Source organism: Paralichthys olivaceus, chromosome 1 (assembly GCF_024713975.1).
Source record: "Paralichthys olivaceus isolate ysfri-2021 chromosome 1, ASM2471397v2, whole genome shotgun sequence".
In the NCBI taxonomy this organism is placed as follows: Eukaryota; Metazoa; Chordata; class Actinopteri; order Pleuronectiformes; family Paralichthyidae; genus Paralichthys; species Paralichthys olivaceus.
Window position 1 is genome coordinate 13364447 of NC_091093.1, and position 21013 is coordinate 13385459.

General features: G+C 41.5%; 1 protein-coding gene across 8 annotated transcripts in view; it reads left to right on the forward strand.

The window, feature by feature from the left end:
* esrrga (estrogen-related receptor gamma a) overlaps positions 1 to 21013 on the forward strand; it is a 135454-nt gene that overhangs the window by 103577 nt on the left and 10864 nt on the right. For 6 of the 8 annotated variants that reach the window (XM_069522142.1, XM_069522116.1, XM_069522147.1 and 3 more), the window contains 2 exons: positions 1410 to 1592; positions 20809 to 20915. In XM_069522142.1, the coding sequence (XP_069378243.1) occupies positions 1410 to 1592; positions 20809 to 20915 (290 nt within the window). The remainder of the gene's footprint in view (positions 1 to 1409; positions 1593 to 20808; positions 20916 to 21013) is intronic. The other 2 variants (XM_069522127.1, XM_069522135.1) reach the window with 1 other exon arrangement.

The window sequence follows — 21013 nt, forward strand, 5'->3', positions numbered from 1 at the left end:
CTCTCTTGCAGATACACACACACAGCCTATCTATCTGTAGTCCAATCCCTAGCCTCAGCGTCCCCATTGATTGTCTGAGAACAGAACAATAGCCCAGGGTTTGGAAATGGGCTTCCATTGATTCTAATTAGGAAAACATTAAATAAGATTTACCCACAGATACTGCAGTGTGACTGGGATGGGTTGGGCTCAAACGACCCTGAAGCTGCAGCGAGAGGGAAGAGGATGAGATATAAAAAAAAAAAATATATATATATATATATTTATGTAAAGTGTGTGCACATGTGTGTTTGTAACAAAATTAAAGATAGTGTCAGATCAATACACAACTCCTAACTCTGTTCCACTCTCTCTTATCTCTAGCTGTCGCTCTCTGCACTCCTCCTGTCTCTCTTTTTTACAATCTGTCCATGGCTCTATTTCCACACATCTGTCTTCTTCTATTTTTTCACTGCTTATCCCATTTTTTCTCTTCTCCTCTATCCCTCGTTCCCATCTTGCCCCTCTATCCTCTGTTATTATTCCCATGCTTGATTAGTCAGTGGATTAATTTGGAAGCAGGGTATCAGTCTGTTACTAATGGGCCATAGAGATCTCATCGCCACATGTCACTATTACCAGCTGAGCTGTTTGGCTTTCAGTATTATCTTTTTGCCCCTGTACCAGCAGAGCTTCTTAAGGCTGCGACACACAATGCAACACTTTGGGCTACCTGAATTACCAGCAGTAATTGCCTTTAATCACACCTTGGAGCATCTCCTAATCTGGAACTGTTTCAATCAAAAAAATGAATCTATTGTCAGGTGGATTTTCATGTCGAGTCCTGACAAATTACTGGGATCAAATCATCCGATCATTGTGTGCTTGATTGTAGAAAATTCCACAGGGCTTTACAGAGCATTGTCGTTAAACATCTTTTCTTTAGATGATATTCCCATTGCAAATTTTAATTTTTTAATGAAATTGACATTGCTCTCCAAAAAGCTTTTCTTCATTTTATTTTTATAATCCACTTTCCAGAAAATCACAAAATGTATAAATACCTAAATTACTGATGATGTTTTTCAGAGAGCCTCACAAGTTTAACATCCTTCCAGCTGTTACTTCATGTTTGTTTATAATGTACATTATTATTGGTGTGGTGTTGTATTATATGCTGTATACAGAAATGTATAGTGTTGTCATCATATAAAGTGTGTGCGTTTATGTTTTAGCCTATTGTTTATGTTAGCTGCTTTTTTTGCTACTTGAGTAAATACGTCTAGACATATGTGTTTATCAGGGACTTTGCATATGACCTTTTCACATTTTTGCACCGGATTGGTGTGGAACAGCTTGCAGCCCAATACGGCAAAAATTCACCATCTCTCTGTCTCTGTGTCTTTCTCCTTGTCTGGTGGTCATGTCAGTTGCCTTTGGCTGCCTTGCAGATAACAAAATCGTCTCTCACCTGCTGGTGGCCGAGCCGGAGAAGATTTACGCCATGCCTGACCCCACCATGCCCGACAGCGACATCAAGGCCCTGACTACTCTTTGTGACCTGGCAGACAGAGAGCTGGTGGTCAACATCGGCTGGGCCAAACATATCCCAGGTAGGTTAAAACAACAAACAGTTGTAGCCTGACTTTCACATTGACCCTAAGCTTCCTCTACTAGATACATATGTGTTTTTTCCAATTTCCCATTATAGAAGATTAGATGATAACACACACAATCAAGATAATATACAGTGTACATACACCTGCTGTGTGTATTGGCAGAGAGTACCACAAATTGGCCGCTCCAGATGCAGCACAGGCACACTTACATAATGTACTCACTGGTACACCGGGTGCTAAAGTTTGACCTTTCACCCTAATCCTTGCACTCAGACAGTTTGCACTTTTGACTCCTCCAACTGACCAACCAAACACGCTCACTGCTAACACACCCTCCCTGACCTTTGAACCAAACAGTCCAATCTCCTTAACTTCAACGTGTGGGCGTCATCACCTGAACTCACTTCATTATATATTTTACACTTTCATTTGATACTAGAGTTTTTACCCCACTGATGAATTACTATATGCGTCAATATCAAAAGTCACAGTCATATAAAGATCATACAATGTACAATGACTTTATTATTAAATTAAACTGTCAGTTCAACACTCAAAAGTAACAAAAACCAGTCATATGAATGCTAGAAAAATGCTAGAAAATTTGATAATACAGAAATTTCATTTTCTTGAGTGAGTTACAAAAACTTGTTCAGAAAAATCAGATCGAATAAAGTGCAAGCAGAATGTTCAATTATAAGAATAAAGAAGTGACTTATTTTCTTTGTATATATAATAAACAGTTGTGATGCGTTATTCTGTCAAGCATTCCTGTTCCACTAGAGTTTCATCACAAGACAAAATAATTGAATCCAGTCTTTAAAAAACACATCCTCCCTCTTAATCTGTTCAAAATTAGATCTGGATTACAGGATCATAAATTCAAATAAAGGTAGAGCCACAGTAGGAGAAATTATGAGAACAAAATATGCCAGGTGTACCCATACACTAAAAGAAAGAGGAGGACACAGCGAAGATATGAAAACAATAATATGTGAGTTTGGCTGTAGTGAGGGATCCTGCTGTGACAGCAGAGAGGAAGAAAGAGCAGTGTCTCAGATTAGCACAGATTAGCACAAAGGTTAGTGCCATTGTCGAAGAGGAATTCTATTCTATTCCATTCCACTCTAATCTATTTTATATGAATAGAATTGAATAGAATAGAATAGAATGGGTTTAGCCCCAGTTGCCACTGCTCAGGCAGAATGGGGGGTTGTAAGAGTGTAGGGGGAAACACCAGATTAGAGACATAAATATCACTCAGTCATGCTGCGTAAATCTATAACGATAAAGTCGATGGTGTTGGATAACAGGGCCTCCAAATGATATGTATTATATCATATCAATAAATGTGAAAGTACCAGAGAGGAAGACAAAAAAGATGGAGAGGAGGAGAGAAAGAGATGGGAATGTACATTGCTTCTTGTTAGTGTATTGATCTATGCGCTGCTGTATGGACAGCAAGCAGAAAAATATATGAATCTATAAACCAAGTATAGCTCTTTGAATATTTATTTTTTCTCTTTTGAAACAACACGATCCCTATACTGTCTTCGATTCTCCCTGTGATCCCTTTTCTCCTCTTTTGCTTTCTTTTTTAATCCATTTACCTCCCCCCTGCTGTCTCTGCTTCCCTCCTCTCACCTCTGGGATGCACCTGCTGTATATGCTCTAACTACTCACACATGCATAATGTGCACACCAACATACATATGATATAAATGTAAGCTATTGTTTTGCAGTAGGCCCGCTGTTTTTGGCTCACTGCTTTTACAAGTGAGTGGACTGAGTTAGCCAGGTGCTCTGCTGAGTGTGTGTGTGTGTGTGTGTGTGTGTGTGTGTGTGTGTGTGTGTGTGTGTGTGTGTGTGTGTGTGTGTGTGAGTTTGTGTCTACATGTGTATGTGCAGCTCTGTGTGGAGAGAGCGAAGCGCAGTGATTGTTTGGCGGAGGAGAGAAGATGGCGTGATTAGATGAACGAGAAAGGCAATCCACTGCTCACAGAGAAAGATAGAACTCTTCATCTTCCAAGTGTGTGTGTGTGTGTGTGTGTGTGTGTGTGTGTGTGTGTGTGTGTGTGTGTGGTGTAAACACCTTATGAAATCCTCACTGTTTACAACCCTGATCTAATACTCGCACACAAACACACACACATACATGTACACACACAAAGTGATCCGCTGTTCACTCGGGGTCGAAAGGATTGTCAAAAAGAAATACGACTCCTCAACATTCTTTTTCAAATTCTTACACTCACACACACACACAATCGGCAAACATTAAAGAGTTTACAATGACTTAGGTCTTGAATTGAACAGAATAGAATAGAATTGTTAACCTTTTTGCAGCCTTCTTGTTTAACATCTTGTTAAGTTTCTCTGTGTGTGTGTGTGTGTGTGTGTGTATATGTGTGTGTGTGTCTGAGAATTATATGCAGGGTGAGCGTGGAACACACACACTCTCACATCTTTGCTCGCCATGGTACAGTAATTTTTTTAATCAAATTGATGGAGAGAGACAAAGAGAAAAAAGAGGCAAAGAGAAGAGAGGTGAAGCCAATTTATACTTCATGATATGGCAGCGCAGCGCTCCGTACACACACACACACACACACACACACACACACTCAGCACAGCACATACACACACACACAGGCAGCTAACAGTGGTAACAACGTGTCAAGGCGAGCGCCAGGCAGCTAATTTGAAGTCATTAGATGTCTGCCGTACTGGCAACAATTTGTTACGCTCACACACACACCAACACACACAAAAACACATTGCATGCACACACTGAGTTAAGAGCCGTCTGCAGATAGCGAGGAGGCTAAATTGTAAACTAATTTAAACATCACTCAGCGTTAGAGAGGCTGCCTGCAAGACAGGCCCCCGGATAACAAGGCTAGGGTATGTGTGTGTGCACGTCTTTGTGTGTGTGTGTGTGTGTGTGTGTGTGTGGGTGTGTGTTGCTAGTCACGTTTGACACAGAGTCGCCCAACCTTAGAGACTTGTGACAATGCACACACACACACACACACAGACAGACAAACGTAACGCACAGATTTCTTTGATTGGTTCTTTTATTCTAAAGCCCAGTGTGTGTGCATGTGTGTGTGTGCGTGTTCATTTCCATACCGATATGGCCTATATGCAAACATTTGATATGTCATTAGGAGAGGAAAATGAGGTTTCAGACACTGTGTGTGTCTCTTATTATCCCATAAGGGATGGGGCACAGTCACTCACAAGCACCTCACACGTGCACACATCTTGAAAAAGATGAAGCATGTGTAAATGCACACAAGCACATAAACACAGAGGAGTGGTGGAAGCGTTTTTTTTGCTGATTCAAACTGTGGCCGACACACAGATGTGTGTGTGTTTGAGGGATAAATGAGGAGCGGTCAGGTGAGAGGAGGAGAAGAACAGCAAATATTGAAACAGGAGCGAATCACAGAGTAAATTAAAAGAAAGAAAGGCCATTCAAAGTGAGCCATTTATCTGTCTGTGGAATTACTCTCTCTCTCTCTCTCTCTCTCTCTCTCTCCTCTCTCTCTCTCCTCTCTCTCTCTCTATAATAACTAAATGACTACTGGGCACTCGTGCTCACAGCTCTTATCTAGACTCACGGACACAAAGGGAAAGACAGACAGGCGAACACTTGACTTGACGAAAAGAGCAGAGAACAAACGAATGAATGAATCGACGAATGAGAGCCAGAACCTATAACACAGTCTATTTTAACCAGAACCTCGGGCCTTGCCATTAGTGCTTTTTTTCTTACAACCCCTCTCCCCCATTCTTTCTTTATTCAAGAAAGAAATTACTCTCCACGCATTCCCCCCTCCCACACTTCCCCTCTCGACCATTCTCTTGCTTTCCTATCTCTTCTTACTTGCTCGTTCTTTTCTCACAGTCGTTTTCCCCTTCTCTTTCTTTCTTCCATTCCCCTTTCAATTTTGACACTCAGGATAAGCGGTCTGTGTGGTGTCGACATTAACGTGCTATGATTGAGCTGTAAAAATGGGGAGGGGGAGGGGTGGCTGTCTGTCCACTCAGTTAATCGGTCTTTATGGAGGAATGGGAGAGGGGGTTTGGGTGGTGCTGGTGATAATGGTTATGGGATGGTAGGTGAAGAGGGGAGTTCTCTTTCTTCATGTCCTGCATGCTTCTCACCTCCTCTCTCTCTCTCTCTCTCTCTCTCTCTCTTTATCTGGATTTGAGGATGATCATGGGGGGGCCTTAATGATTGTTTACCTCCCTTTCATATCAGTTGTGGATTTTTGTTTTGTAACTTCGGTGAACGTACAAATGCACTAAAATTGTTTCCACTGTTTTACTTTAGCTCTGTTAAGAACAGCTCGCTTCCTTTTCTGCATTTTCCAAAACTGTGGCACAGTGCTCGCCTTCCTTCCCGTGGACTTATTTTCTGTTGCATTTATACACATGAGAAATTGTTTCAGATTATCTACATCCCTTTATTCTGCATGTGATAAAAAATGGTGTGGAAAAACAGTTAAAGGACAGCGAGCCCAAGATGAGGTTTAAAACAGAAAGTATAAGGGTGAAGGGGGAGACCCTCAGTATAACCTGGATACTCCCAGAGAGCCTTTAACACAATACTATTCTGACCCGACGGCTAAATATCCCCCCACTTCTCTAACCTCTATTCTGACCTCCCTTTCTGTCTCTCCCTCCTTTTCGCCCTGTCTCTGACCTTACCCCCAACCCTCTCTCTCTGTGGTATCCTTAACCTCTTCATTATCAAGTCAACCTCATCTTTCAACCCCCCCGTCCCCTCCCCTCCTACACAGCCCTTCCCCTCTCCTCTCGTCCCCGCAGCCATTGTCACCCTTTTTCTCTGTATCTCAAAGAGATTCAGTTGTCGAGGTTTATTGAGTCCAAGTTCGGCTCTATGTTCAAAAAAATGCCTTTTTATCAATATTGTTACATTCTCTGGGAATTGCCCAGTAATCAAAGTTCTCTCCAGCCTTTTCTTCTCCTGTGCTCTGTCTCTCTTTTGGTTTTAATTGTTCAATCACAGATTTATTCAACCAGTTGAGCAGTTAGCCATTCACACTGTCAGCCAGTTAGTTAACCAATCAGTTGGCCAGACAGTCAGTCAATCAGCCAGAAAGACAGACAGTCAGTCAGCAAATATTGATTAATAGAAGTGTCCTGCTCCTTTTAGCAAATCAAATGTTGAGTCTCAGAAACACACACACGTGCACACATATAGGCAGATACTCAGATCCTTGACTGTAAAAGTGCAACTCACTAAATTAACACTGACACACATTATAACGCTTCACAATGAGCTTCAAGAGATGCAGAGCAGCAAACAGCAGCGTGTGTACGCGCGTGTGAAAAACGCAGACTGGCAGTGATGTCACTCTACAGCCCTCCTCATTAAGTCTGGTGATGTCATCAATCAGCAAAGAGGTTGTTGGGCTTTGGGTCAGACAGTGGTAAATCAGAGAGAACCATCTCGGCCACCACACACACACGCACGCCGTTTTTTCACATTTGTAAATCAGTGAGCTTTATTGGCATGAGACAATATTGCCTTATCGTGTCCCAGTTCCTTCTTTCCTGTCTTCATCATTCTGGACCTTATTCAATTTTTTGTGTGTCTTTCATCAAAGCTTTTATCCTCTGCAGTAAAACGTCTGGTCCACTTACACATGTACACAAAAACACATGGAAATACACAACCAGAATAACATACACACACGCACAAGAAGCTTTGTCCCCATTCTGTCGGCTGAAGCTAGTTCACCTTGACAGTGTCAGCATGCTAGGTGCCTCCTTAACACACAACACAACACACAAACATGCAGTGCATTCACGCTGACACACAGAAACAGTGCAGTGTAACACTGTTACCTATCATATAAACACATGGACAAGCCTGCAAAGTAATGTTACTTTAATATATATATATATATATATATATGTATTTACACTAATGATGAATTACTTTGTTCTTAAAGATAAAAGATTTGTTGGACAAAGGTGTTCTAAATTTCCCTCTGGATCAATAAAGTATCTATTCATCTATCTATCTATCTGGAGGTGTGGGTTTGAATGAGAGGTCAAAACGAGATTTAAAGGTTAGAGTTGGGGTTAGTGTTAAGTGGGTTAGGGTTCAATGTCCCAGTTCAGGATTAGTGTCATCTAACAGTGAGTTTGCAGATTGCAACTGACTTGTCCACCTCCCCTCGCCCCCTAGTTCAACCCTACCTTTCCTCACGCGTCAAAGAAACATGTCTGTCTTTAGGTAACTTAAAAACACAGAAAGCCCTATCTACAGCCAGCATTTGTTTGTCCTTACTGCTCCCCATAGTGTTCATTCTAACCTGAAGAAAGCACAACAATTCTTAGTTTCATATTAAACACTAATGAAAACATAATTACGAATATTATTTCCCGTTTCTGCCAATAGATCTAAAACGTCAAAATATATATTGCACAGTATTTTCAGAAATATTCACATCTACAGTATTTTTGGTATCTTATTATATGAATTATCATGTGAATTATAGTGTGATACCATGATACCATTGATATGGTATAACAGATTCAGCTTTTTCTAATGAGATTCAACTTATAAATATTAGGATTTGATTTAATTCAGTCTCATACTCAATTTAGTTTCTTTTATTGTATCTCGTTTGAATCATCATATGTGTTTCCAGCTGCTGTTGATTTTCCTCAGAGCTCTTTTGGCCGTGTTAGATTTCCATTTCATCTTATTCCGGAGCTACATAACACATTTAGAGGTTGATGTGTGAGTGTGATCTTGCTTGTCTGTTTCATGTGGTCCACATTGGTGCAGTAGAAATATCTTATTTTCCAGTGCACCACCATGGTTTCCTCTTGCAGCCAATACAGACAAACACATCCCTGTTTGCAGATGAAAACAAATATTGATGAAATCAAATTAGAAAAGAATATTTGATATCTGATCTCAATGTTTGGATTAAGTTGGGCTTTCTTTATTGGATTAAGCCTGTTGGTATTGGAAGCATTTCATCAATATGAGACAAAAGAGGATGGGAAACATTTTCCTTTTCCTTTTTAATGAATATCCTCTACTATACTGATGTAGTCACTACACAATGCAATTATTATGAATTGAAATAAACCCTCTATGTTACATTTGAAGGGTCATATATTTTTTTACTTTATGTTCTGATGCTGGTTTTGTAAAATAAATCATTAATGCCACACTAGATGTTTTGAATAGACACACACACACACACATTCTTTGACATCACGCTCGCTCTGTGTTGACTCTCCTGTCTGTCCGACGTCCAGTGTTTGTTTTGCCATCACCATGTTGACAGTGTTTCCATGACGATGTACCCATGATGACACTCAAACACAAAGTTGCCTACTTTAAAAACACACATTATTTTGCACACAAACTTTCCCACAAACACTATTACTCCGTCGGGTCACACCTCGGTGGTGATGCACACCTTATGATCATCGATCACACGGACCGACTCACACATTTGTTCAGAAGTTGCGTCACACATGGTACCAGCTTTCACTGCTGCTGCATCCACCTGTGTGCTTCAGGTTGTGTGTTTCAAACCATTTTTCAATTAGCTTGGTTACACCCTGCTATGCAAAGGGAAGGGGGAGGTGTGACTGATGATGCATTTGTTTTTGTGGTCACAGAGACTGGTGCTAGTGTGTTGGTGTGACTCATGGCAATGAATATCTTGTGTATACCTTTTAAAGAGTAGTGCGTAGTGGTAGCTTGTTGTCGAGTCCATAAAGAAAATATCATCATCACCAACAGAGTAAGTGAATGTCTTATTTGTAAATTAAAGAGTGTAACTGATGGAAATCTGCTATTTGATTGATTCCAATTCCTGACAAAAAATAATCTGACTAAAACACAATATTTCATGAAAGTCATTCAGTGGACAGATGTGTTTCATTTCAAGTAAAAGTGTTCAAAAACACAAAGGCTGAAGTTGTGAGATTTATGCTCACTCACTCAGTAGCCCATTGCTGTTTTTCTTATTAGTGTGATTACATTAGCAAATCAAATTTGTCTATCAGCCTCTGAGACACAGCCTGCAATCTGAGTACACTGTCTAATCTGCATCAAATAATGTCTGTCACACAAGCACACACACACAAAACATACACGAGAGACAGGCCGCATGTACACAAGTCTACACACACAAACACTACATGATACACAGATCCATGAACACACAAATGTGTTCTTCTAAACGCACACACAGAAGCACCCTAAGACAGAGAATGTGCACAGACACACACACAGTTTTATAATACGTGACATCAGACGAGCAGTAACAAATAAATCAGAACAGCATCTGAGCCGATCATCATCGAAGTCATCACTACCAAACAGTCAGCTTTTACTACTTTCAATTTGCTTTTGTGTGTGTGCATGCATCCGTGCATGAATGTGTGCGTGTGTATGTGCATGTGTCTGGGAGAGAGAGAATGAGAGAGAGAGATGATGTGATGTGATGTGATGTGATGTGATATGATATGCTGGCGGGGCATAAAGATAGATGATCATAATTACACACAGGCCAAACTCCATTTCAAATCATCATCATCCTCTTCTATCTGTTGAAATGCACACACACACACACACACACACAAAGAATCCAGAAGCATTAGAAAGCATTCACACACACGCAGGGTTTCACACACAAATATCAGACACCTATATGCATGCAGCAAATCTAGTGGAAGGAGGGGCAGGCTTGTCGTGGCATCACATTATTTCTGCCAGTTCATGCAAAGTTCACAGACATAAAATAGTTATTCATGTACTCACTCTTCTCTATGTTTCTCTCCATATTTCCTCATGGTTTCTGTTGTTATCTTCCCTTTTCTCCGCTTTGTCTATATTTTTCACTGCTTTTTGTCACCCAAAACACTTCCCCTTCTGCTTTCCTCTCCTTCTCTTATTACTGTTGTTATTCCTTCCTTCCTTCCTTCTCTCTTTCTTCCCATCTATTCCTTTTATTTTTGTTTATTCTCCACTCATTTTTTGTTCCCTACCTTTCTTCTGCCCTCCTGCTCTCTCCCCCACTTTCACCCCTTTAATTTCCTTTTCCCGCTCCCTCACTCCCTTTCTCCATCCATCGTTCTTAAATAACAGTCTGTAGGGTTCATCCTTTCCATCAGGGAATAAGCAGGTGGGAAAATAGGATTGGAGTGTGCCTGTCACCATCTTTAGACAACTTACGGCCTGCACACATACACCCCCCCACACGCACACACACACACACACACATATATATATATATATATATATATATATATAAATGAAAGGATAATAAAATAATGTTGAGAAAGGAAGCAAGAGGAAGAAGGCCACACTTATAAAAAAAAGAAATGAACTGGAGTTGTGGTGAAATCTACATTCATAATTTAATTAAAACACACTCTTCACACACGTATGGTTTCTCTGATTGTAGGACTCCTGAGCACTAGTAGTTACTCTATAAATATAAGTGTATGTGTTTGTACACAGCACTTTATCCTTATACCAGTGTGTCATTTGCCACCTGCTCCTGTATGTAGAGAAGGGCTGTGGTCTGTCACCTCAGCGCTTAACTGTTCATTCACACACAAACATTATTTATTCTTGATGTGTTTCATCTGCAGGCTGACTGCCTCATTGTCTGGGGTCAGACTGTGTGTGTGTGTGTGTGTGTGTGTGTGTGTGTGTGTGTGTGTGTGTGTCTGTGTGTGTGTCTGTGTGTGTGGTGTCTGTGTGTGTGTGTGTGTTTATGTGTCCCTAAAAATTTAAGTTTGCCTGTTTTCTGTATATCTACTCACTGTAAACCAATGCAACATGTACACAAGCGTGTGTGTGTGCTTTGTGCGTGTGCTGTCAATCAAGCCACACACACTGACATACCAAACCATTGGCTTGGTTGCTGATGATGACATATGAGTTCCTGGCCTTGGTAATGGCTGTTAAATCTCATAATTACACGCTTCTTTATTGCAATGCATAATGACCCTGCAGCACTATTGGACAATTAATTAAGATTTTCAGCCCAGGCTTTTTCGGGCCCAGATGAGGAGGTGGAATGAGGTCTAATGTTCTTGTCTTCGAGCTAGGACATTAAGGCCTGATGGTGTAGGAGAGTGGACCGTCTCTCTGTGTCCATTCGTTTTCATCTCTGTCTTTCTTTCTGTCTGTGTATCCCTCTCTCTCTCATTCTCTCTGTTCTCTTTCTCCTTGTTGCTCTGATAGTTGAGCCTTTCCTCTTGATGCTTGTCCTGGATGATGATATTGGAGACCATATCTCTAATCTGTGAATGGTAAATTAATCCCTGTGGAGTTTCTGTGGTCCTCTCTCTATGGAAAACTACGGAGGATTAAGGAGATAGAATCAACACAGCCTAATAATCTCATACTCAGACAGCGGGCCTGGACAGGGGACTGCTGGGTTTTGTTTTAAAGCCACAATCAGCGAGTTTCTATTCATCCATCAGTAGTGCTCGGTCTAGCTCCCATTCCACAATTTTACTTGTCATGAACTTTAAATGTAGGGTTGGATACAGATTTTTAATACAAATGATGTCTGAGACAGTGGAAAGTATATGTGACAAAACGTAGAATTTAAAGAAAATTTTAAAAAGCTGTTGATGTGGCTGATGCTTTGATTCAGGAGAATATGTTTCGGAGGATAATAATCCCCAGATGTATACCAATAAACCCACAAATCAATAGACTGTCACAACCCAGTTAATTGAACAAACTGGGAAAATGAAGGAATCTCAGACTAGACAAGAATGAATAGATAGATAGATAGATAGATAGATAGATAGATAGATAGATAGATAGATAGATAGATAGATAGATAGATAGATAGACAGATAGATAGATAGATAGATAGATAGATAGATAGATAGATAGATAGATAGATAGATAGTGTGTTTCCTGATGAGGTGTGAGGGAAAGATCTGATTTCATTTGACCTGGAACACATTTGAGTCATATAATATTTACATTATGTTCTTTATTATTCAATTCTTATAACTATTGTGAACTTTTAGTCTTCAGATGTGTCTGTCAGCAGCACGTGTGTGTGTGTGTGTGTGTGTGTGTGTGTGTGTGTGTGTGTGTGTTTGTGCAGAGTCAGAGAGCTGTTGTGTGTATAAGCTTTCCTGTTGTGTGAACACATGGTTAATTCCCCCGACAGTCTTGCGCACACACACACACACACACACACACACACACACACACACACACACACACACAGTGGTCATTCCTGCCTGCATCAGCATTGTGTTGTAGGAGGAAAGGGCAGGATGCAGAGGTAAAGGATACACAAGGAAGATTGATGAATTGAGTGAAAGACAAAGTAAAGAGCAAGAAAGACAAAAAGACAAGAAAACTGATGCTGGAAATCAGTTGAGATATTACACATTGTTAATTTCACCCAGACATTCTAATACAGTGCAGACTTGAGCAGTCATCCTGACAGAGTCAAGACGATACGGCCCCAGTGGAGCTTGCGGTGCGATTTGCCCACACATTGTCACCCACACGCTCCTTGACACAGCCCCGCCGGAGCTAGAAGTGGGTAATTAAAATGTAAATATTGATATTTTATTATTTGAAATAGCTCCACGGCAATGCTCTTAATGTCACTCCATCTGTCGTCTCCGCGGAGACTCAGGGTTGCCCTCGACGACCGGCTGCCCCCACCCGAGCCACCCCGAGACCGCAACAGCTATAACACTCGACAGCCATCTCTGTGTTGCTGCGTCTCCATTTTGAGTCTAATTAAGTGTTAAATATTAGCACCCGCAACCACAGAGGCAGCACACACCACACACACACACACACACACACACACACACACAGACAGACAATACAGTGCACAACCCTCCACCTCTGACTCACACACACACACTCCCTCACAGAGCACTCATCTCCACTACAGCAATGGGAAGATTGTAAGTGTTAATCTTGCAGTGCTGATGATGGTGTCTAATGTATGCAATTAACAGTCAGCCAGGGCTGAGGGTTTGGTAATTAGCTGGCTGTTCACACTGATTAGAGGCTACCGCAACCCTATGACTGCTCCACTCTCCCCGAGGCCGCACAGAGAAAAAGGGGGGATGTGGTGGGAGAGGGGGAGAGGGGGCAGGGTGGAAGGAGGAAGAAACAGGAAAAAATAAGATATATTATGAGAATGACTGAAGGTGAGGAGGTGTGGTTGTGTGCAAGAACTGACAGATTGTGTAGTGAATTTATGTAGTGTTTGTACAAAAATATGTCAGTTATTGTTTTAATTATTCATTAAAACTAACTCAAACAGAGATGAGATGAACCCTCATCAAAACCCCTTCTTCAGATTAAAAACCAGAACAATAAACAATGTGTCATGCCACAGTGCTGTCTGGCACAGTAGTGTGACTTTTGTTGACTTAGAGAAAATATTTCAGCTTGAACTTGACTAACAAAAATTCTGACCAAGAGTTTAACCTTTACCAGAGCGACAGTTAAAATAAGAATCAAAGTAGAACCATTACCCTGTTCACACAAACAACTAAACACTGAGTAACAAAAAAACTGTGACATGTCATTATTATCCAGAGATTTACAGATGACAGGAAAATACATGATTTTCTGCAGTTTGTTCGAAATATCACAGTGGTTATGTTTCCCAATGGAGAAGTATCGAGTAAAATAATCCAAAATAATCAGTGACCTCATTTGCTTCAATCTTTACTGACCTCCTGGAGTGAGATATCTGTACAAGAATAATATTTCCAAATAGAATGGTACTCAGTAGAGCCATAGCTCCACCAAGGCCCAAGAGTTCCCTTAAATTCAATTAAGCTGCACCAAATTACACATTATTAAAGAAATCAGTCACCTGAATGATTTTTTTAAATCAAAACCCTTGAATTGTCCATCCCACTGTTGTGAAGGTGATACCTCAGAAATCTTCCGTTTCACTGGAGGATGACAATTTTGGTGGTCGCAGGTCAAGGGGACTGTGACTCACAAAATATGTTTGGCCATAACTCAAGAATTCATATGCCAATTATGACTTAATACATTTTATTCAATTTGAAGTCTTCACTACATGTATTATGAGTGTGGACAGACATGGATGTAGCATGCAACTCGACATGCAGAGTTGTACAACTGCGACGAGGTAACTCTAGTTGTTCAGAATTTAAGTGACTGTACACACGCACGTGCCTGCCTTTAAGTGTGTGGTTGTGGGTGCATGTGTGTGTGCGCGTGTCTTTAAGCCCTTCTAAATTAGCTGGTTCTCGGGGTAGATTTGTTTCCATCTCGATGCGCATCTCTGTGTAATTGGGTCAGCTGGTGGATGTGTGTGTGTGACAGTATTTGCCAGCGTGCTTGTCGTGTGCGTCATTTCTTGTGTGTGTTGTTTCAGCTTGGCCAAAGCCATCACGGGGGGTCTGTGTTCATTTGGGCCGGCGTCTGGCCGTATGGTACAAAACAGTTTGAGACACACACACACACACACACAAATACACATTGGAAAGCATCACAAGGGAGCACTTGCCTCGCACAGCACGCAATAATGTGCACACCAACACAAATTTTAAACACAAACATATACAGGGAGTGGTAGGAGAGGGAAAGAGAGAAAACACTGGAGCAATGTCGTGTCCCTACGCTGTAAACGAACACAGGCACACACATGCAGGGCAGCAATGTGCTGGTAACTGTTGGAAACTTCACGTGTTCTAATGCAATCTATATCTCAGTGGGCCAGTAGACTTAAATCTGTCCCCTGCAGAACACAATACGTGCACATGCTGCACATACAGACTCCACTGTCCTCCTCTCACCGACAATAAACAACTAGACAATCAACGATAAAACTGTTCACATCAGTCTTAATGAATTATTTTAAATACCCTCTCATTAAAAGATTGCGTACACTATCTGTTAACAAATTGTAAATAGCAAATCAACTGTTAACAAATAACAAATCAACAACCACTTATCACACTGTTGAAATGCCTTGGGACACAACATTGGCAGCACATCTGTATTAATGTATTTTCTTTTCACTCATTTGTTGAAACGTGGAGCTCTGGTCAAGGATTCCTCACTTACAGTGCACGTCCAGTTCCCCTCACTGTGCCTGGTGTGAATTCACTTTTGCTTGTCTCTTGTGTTAGGGCGGGGTCTTTCTTTTAGAGTTTGCATGCTCCCCCTGAGTCTATGTGGATTTTCTACGGGTACTCCAACTTCCTCCCACAGTCCAAAGAGAGAATGCAGAGAGAATCTAAATTGACTGTAGGTGTGAATGTGAGTGTTTATGGTTGTTAGTCTCTGTTTGTTGGCCCTGCGATACACTAGCAACCTGTCCAGGGTGTAACCCACCTCTCACCCAATGTCAGCTGGGACTGTCTCCAGCTGCCCACGACCCTAGAAAGGATAAATGCTGTGTGCAACTGATGGATGAATAATGTATTGTGTTACATTGCTGTGACAATGTGTGAAGCGCATTTTTACAGCTTCCAGACTGAGGACTCTTGATAAGTGTGTTAATCTCTGCTGTTGAATATGTTCTCAGGCTATGTTCAAGTCGGACAGCACAATCTGTGGACTGAAATATCAGGGGTGTATTGTATTTTGGTGATTTAGCAGGTGAGCACTCACAATGTGATATATAAGAAAAAGTTGTCAGAGAGTGTGCATTCTATACAGGCGATCATGAATCATGAAATAGTGACAGATAGAATTTACTTTCACCTCCTCAATTTAAATTGTCATCGCTCAAATAATACAAATACATGCCAAAAGGTCTGTTTTTCTGCCACTGTAACAGAATACAAAGGCAGGTCGGTGTTAATAAATGGGACCAGATCAGTATTGCAACCAGTTTTGGCACCTGTCATATTAACCCTAACACACACGTGTAGAAAAGCCCACAATAGACACCATCATTCAAACACACACAGACTCACATGCACATAAAAATAGCTTCACAAATGCCACAATCTGTACACACACAAAAGTGCATGGGTTCCCATAAGCATCACAATCAGCTCTCACTGGTTCCCATTTGCCCTGTAACCACAAGAAAATAAATATAGGCCTCCTGTACATGTGTGTTTGTGTGGGTCTGTGTAGCAACTGGGGCGTGAGAGAAGGCGATCCTATGTGTGTGTGTGTGTCTGTGCCAGACTGTTGTGCGGTCTCGGGTGTAAACGCGCAGTCAGGACTCATTTGGCAGACAAACAGGCCGCAGGGTGGCTGGGGAATCGCCGTGTGTTTGTGTGTGAGTTTGTCTTCATGTGTGTATCAGATAGAGCAAAGGAAAGAGAAAAGAGAAAGTACGCAGGAGCAAACAGCAGAGGTTAAATATGTATGACTGCACTGTAGCCTCTCTCTGTCAGACCAATGTCAGAACATGCAAACACACACATAACTACACAAACACACATTAAAATGACACAGTACAGATCCTGTCTTAATGTCTATATGGTTTCGCAGGATTCGCCTAAAAAGAGTAATAACTGTTATCTAAATTATTGTTAATGAAAATCGATCCAGCTCGGGAAGTGTTGCGTTCCAGAAAAGATGCAGGAAGGTGGATGATGGATGACAGAGAGCAAAACTTTGACACTGGAGAGTGTTCAAGTCTATGTCCTGATTTAACTTGATTGAGTAACTTTCATAAAATAAAAACGCTAATCATCCTTTAGTTGTTGCAAGCAGATATTGTGAGGAGAACCAATGAAATGTGAGTGTGAGTGTTTTAAAGGTTTGTTCAGTTTATGAAAAGGGGCTATATATGACCATTTGTTCACTTAATGTTTTGTCTCTGGACAGAATAAAAGTAATTTAGTAGTATTGATGCAACGAGCTTTGGTCGCACAATAGTCATTTAATTAGACAGTATTTGGCTGAGAAGATGTAAATTGTATCAAGACACTTGTTGAAAACCTTCAAACTTTCAGTTTAGTCTGAACCAAAATTAAAGGTGTTGCCTTGGACCATGGTTCAGACAAACATTAAAAGATTTGTCCCAACCAAATGTTAACCAGTATTCATTTTCTTTTTTTTTGACAATACAACCATATGTTTAATCAAAGCTGTAAACTTAACTTTCAATGTATTCCTACATGTAGCTCAGCCCATCATTGCCACAGCAAACAGCCCACCAGCTACACAACAACCACACACACACCTCCACACATAGTATGCCTTATCAACAATGGGCAGAAAGTAAATGTAATTAGAGCCAAATAAGGAACCTTCCTTTGTCCAATGAAATCACAGGTATGAAAGAAAGGTCTCCATCCCTCCCACCACCACTACCACCTCTCCGTCTAACAACTCTCCTCCTTTTACTTTCTTCTCTCTCTCTCCTGCATCTTTCTCTCTCTCTTTCTCTCTCTCCATCAATACCTCTCTCTCTCTCCATCATCAGCACTAAATTCCCATTGATGTTTCTTTTCTTCTGCTGTATCGATCGCTCCATGAGAAGGAGGGGAGGAATGGAGGAAGGGAAGAAGGGAGAGATGGCGTTATCTGTTAATTAATTTGTCCTGAAGCTGGCCGCCTATTAATCAGACAGATAAGAGGCATTGGATGGTTGAACGGTGCAGACAGGCTGGTGGGGAGGGGAGGGGGTCGGGGAGGCACATGCACACACACACACACACGCACACACAAACAGAAGTACACATAGAGACACACAGAAACATATGTATGGGAATGTAAGCATAAACAGAGAGTATAAACATGCTCATAAAACAAGAAGCCGGCCCACTTACAGTGCAATTATGTTTATAATGTTCAAATAAACAGTATAAGCATACAAATAATTACAAAAGATTTCACACACCATGTACACACACAATCCACATCCTGATAAAAATCATTGATGTACCTCAATAAGAGAAGGTGCACTTTCAGCTCAATAAATTAATCACGAGGGTTTTAATTATTGGTGTTTCCTTGTGAGTGTGTGTTCTTGCGCGTGTGTGCATTTTATATGTAATTACGAGCAAGTTGTTTGTTTACAGTGGATGTGTGCAAACCTTATTATTAAAGAACAGCTAGTCGTGCGGACATGTTTTGGATGACGTTTACACTTTTTTTTTTTTTTTTTTTTTTACCTTGTATGGACTTCTGTGTACTACATGTGTGGCCCCACTGGCCCCAGATCAAATTCCATCAGAGCAATGAGGATTGATTGAACCCTGCTCCCAATACCAGAGCCCTAAAATACACACAAACACACACACACACACACCCGAAAGTTAAAACACACAACCAGTGACACCATTAAATGATATTAACCCCTCACTCATGTCTTCTTCTCTTCACTTGACCTGAGGGTTTGAACAGATTCAATAAGTGCATGTGTGTGTTAATTTTAGCAATGCCAGCGCTTATTTTCCCTGCCCACGATGATTGAAGTCATAAGTACCCCCCAAAGACATCTGCCTCTGTGAATGAGAATGTGTGTATGTGCGTGTGTGTGTGAGAATGAAGACCCCCTTAAGAAATTCACCTCTAATCCCTTTTGATGATTTCATTAAGTAGAAGAAGACACTGCCAGTTGGCAATGATACTGTGTCAGTGTGTGTGTGTGTGTGTGTGTGTGTGTGTGTGTGTGTGTGTGTGTGTGTGTGTGTGTGTGTGTGTGTGTGTGTCTAGATCATATTTTCACATTTGGTTTCATTCCAGTGATCCCTATGTATTTAGTTTTATGCATATGTGATAGACAGTGTTCGTGTGTGTGTGTGTGTGTGCGTGTGTGTGTGTACATGTATGTATGCACATGCGTGTGTGTTACACCAGCTGTGTCTATCTACTGTACATATGCGTGTGTCACTGTGTGCTGGGAATGTTCACAGTTGTAGATGGAATGAATTACAGCACATTACAAACAACAATAGCCTGCAACTTGGACATAATGAGACGCCTGCCACTACCCATCAACACACTGTGAGATAAGAGCCCCTAATGCACACACACTCAGACACACACTATCACACACCTATCATCTCAAAAGGGAGGCACACGGCAGCAGATGTTGTTGAAGAAATATCTCCCTTCTCATCTGCCTGCTTCTCCTGGCAGGACGCTCCTCTCAAACACACACACACTGGAGGGCTGCAGCGAGGTCTGACAGGTGTGCTCACATGGGCCACTGTCTTTGCCTGTCCTATGAAGCCTAACACACGCTCACACAGACTGGAACACACAGGCAGGTGTGAATGGACAGGTGTGTGAGCAGAGGACAGCTGTGAGGAAAGGTGTGAGTGGGCAGGTGTTCCATTAAAGGGACAGACAGAGGGAGAGAGAAAGCAAGAGACTGGAGCATTTACGTGAGAACGTAATCGAAAGACATTAAAAGAGCAGTTCAGTAGAAAAAGTGAAAGTATAAACAGACCAAGCAATTGAAAGGCAGAAAGAAAACGTGTATAGAGAGACGGGACCTACAGACAGATGTATCAAGATGGTCGGGGGGGGAGGGAAACAGGTGAAGCCAGAATCAGACACACAGATGTTCAGTGGTAAACACTGACAGATAAAAGGGCATGGATTGAGACTGGAGAGACAGACAGATACAGACGTAGGCAAATAGAAAGACATGGATTGACACCGGAGAAAGCACTAGTTTTGAGGCCATAGCAGCAATTAGTGTGCGAGTTTGTGTGTGTGTGTGTGTGTGTGTGTGTGTGTGTGTGTGTGTGTGTGTGTGTGTGTGTGTGTGTGTGTGTGTGTGTGTGTGTGTGTGTGTGTGTGGTGCAGCAGCAGCAGCGATTGCTAGCATTGATCCATGGAGGTTGTGTCAGGGGGAGATAAGGCCTGCCTTTCCCCAGAGAGCAGCCCCTGGGCATGAGGGAGAGAGGAAGAGGAGGTGGAGGTGGTCAGCTGGATGGATGGATGGATGGAGTGGAGGGCAGGTAGAGAAGGGAGGAGGGCCGATCTTGACCCTCTCACTAGCATTAAAACAGGCTCTGTCCTTCTCTTTTCTTTCTTGTTAGATTCACCTTTAAAGACCAATTAATTTCTTACCAGTATAAATATATTTTAGCAACAGTTTCAGTAAAATGACATTAGTCATTGCCAAACTATTAAAAAAACACATAGTGGAATATAGTAACAACAAGACTGTAACTCTGATTCTGACTTAAAATCTCTCTTGCTGCTCTTCTTTGTGCTCAGGTTTCTCCACACTGTCATTGGCAGACCAGATGAGTCTACTGCAGAGTGCGTGGATGGAGATCTTGATCCTGCGTGTTGTGTACCGCTCGCTCTCCTTTGAGGACAAGGTAAGTGTCTTTGATGTCGTGTTTTTCTCTTGCGCTCACTAAATTATGTTTTAGAGCCATATAGCACATGTTAATTTGCAACCTCTCCATTCGCTCTT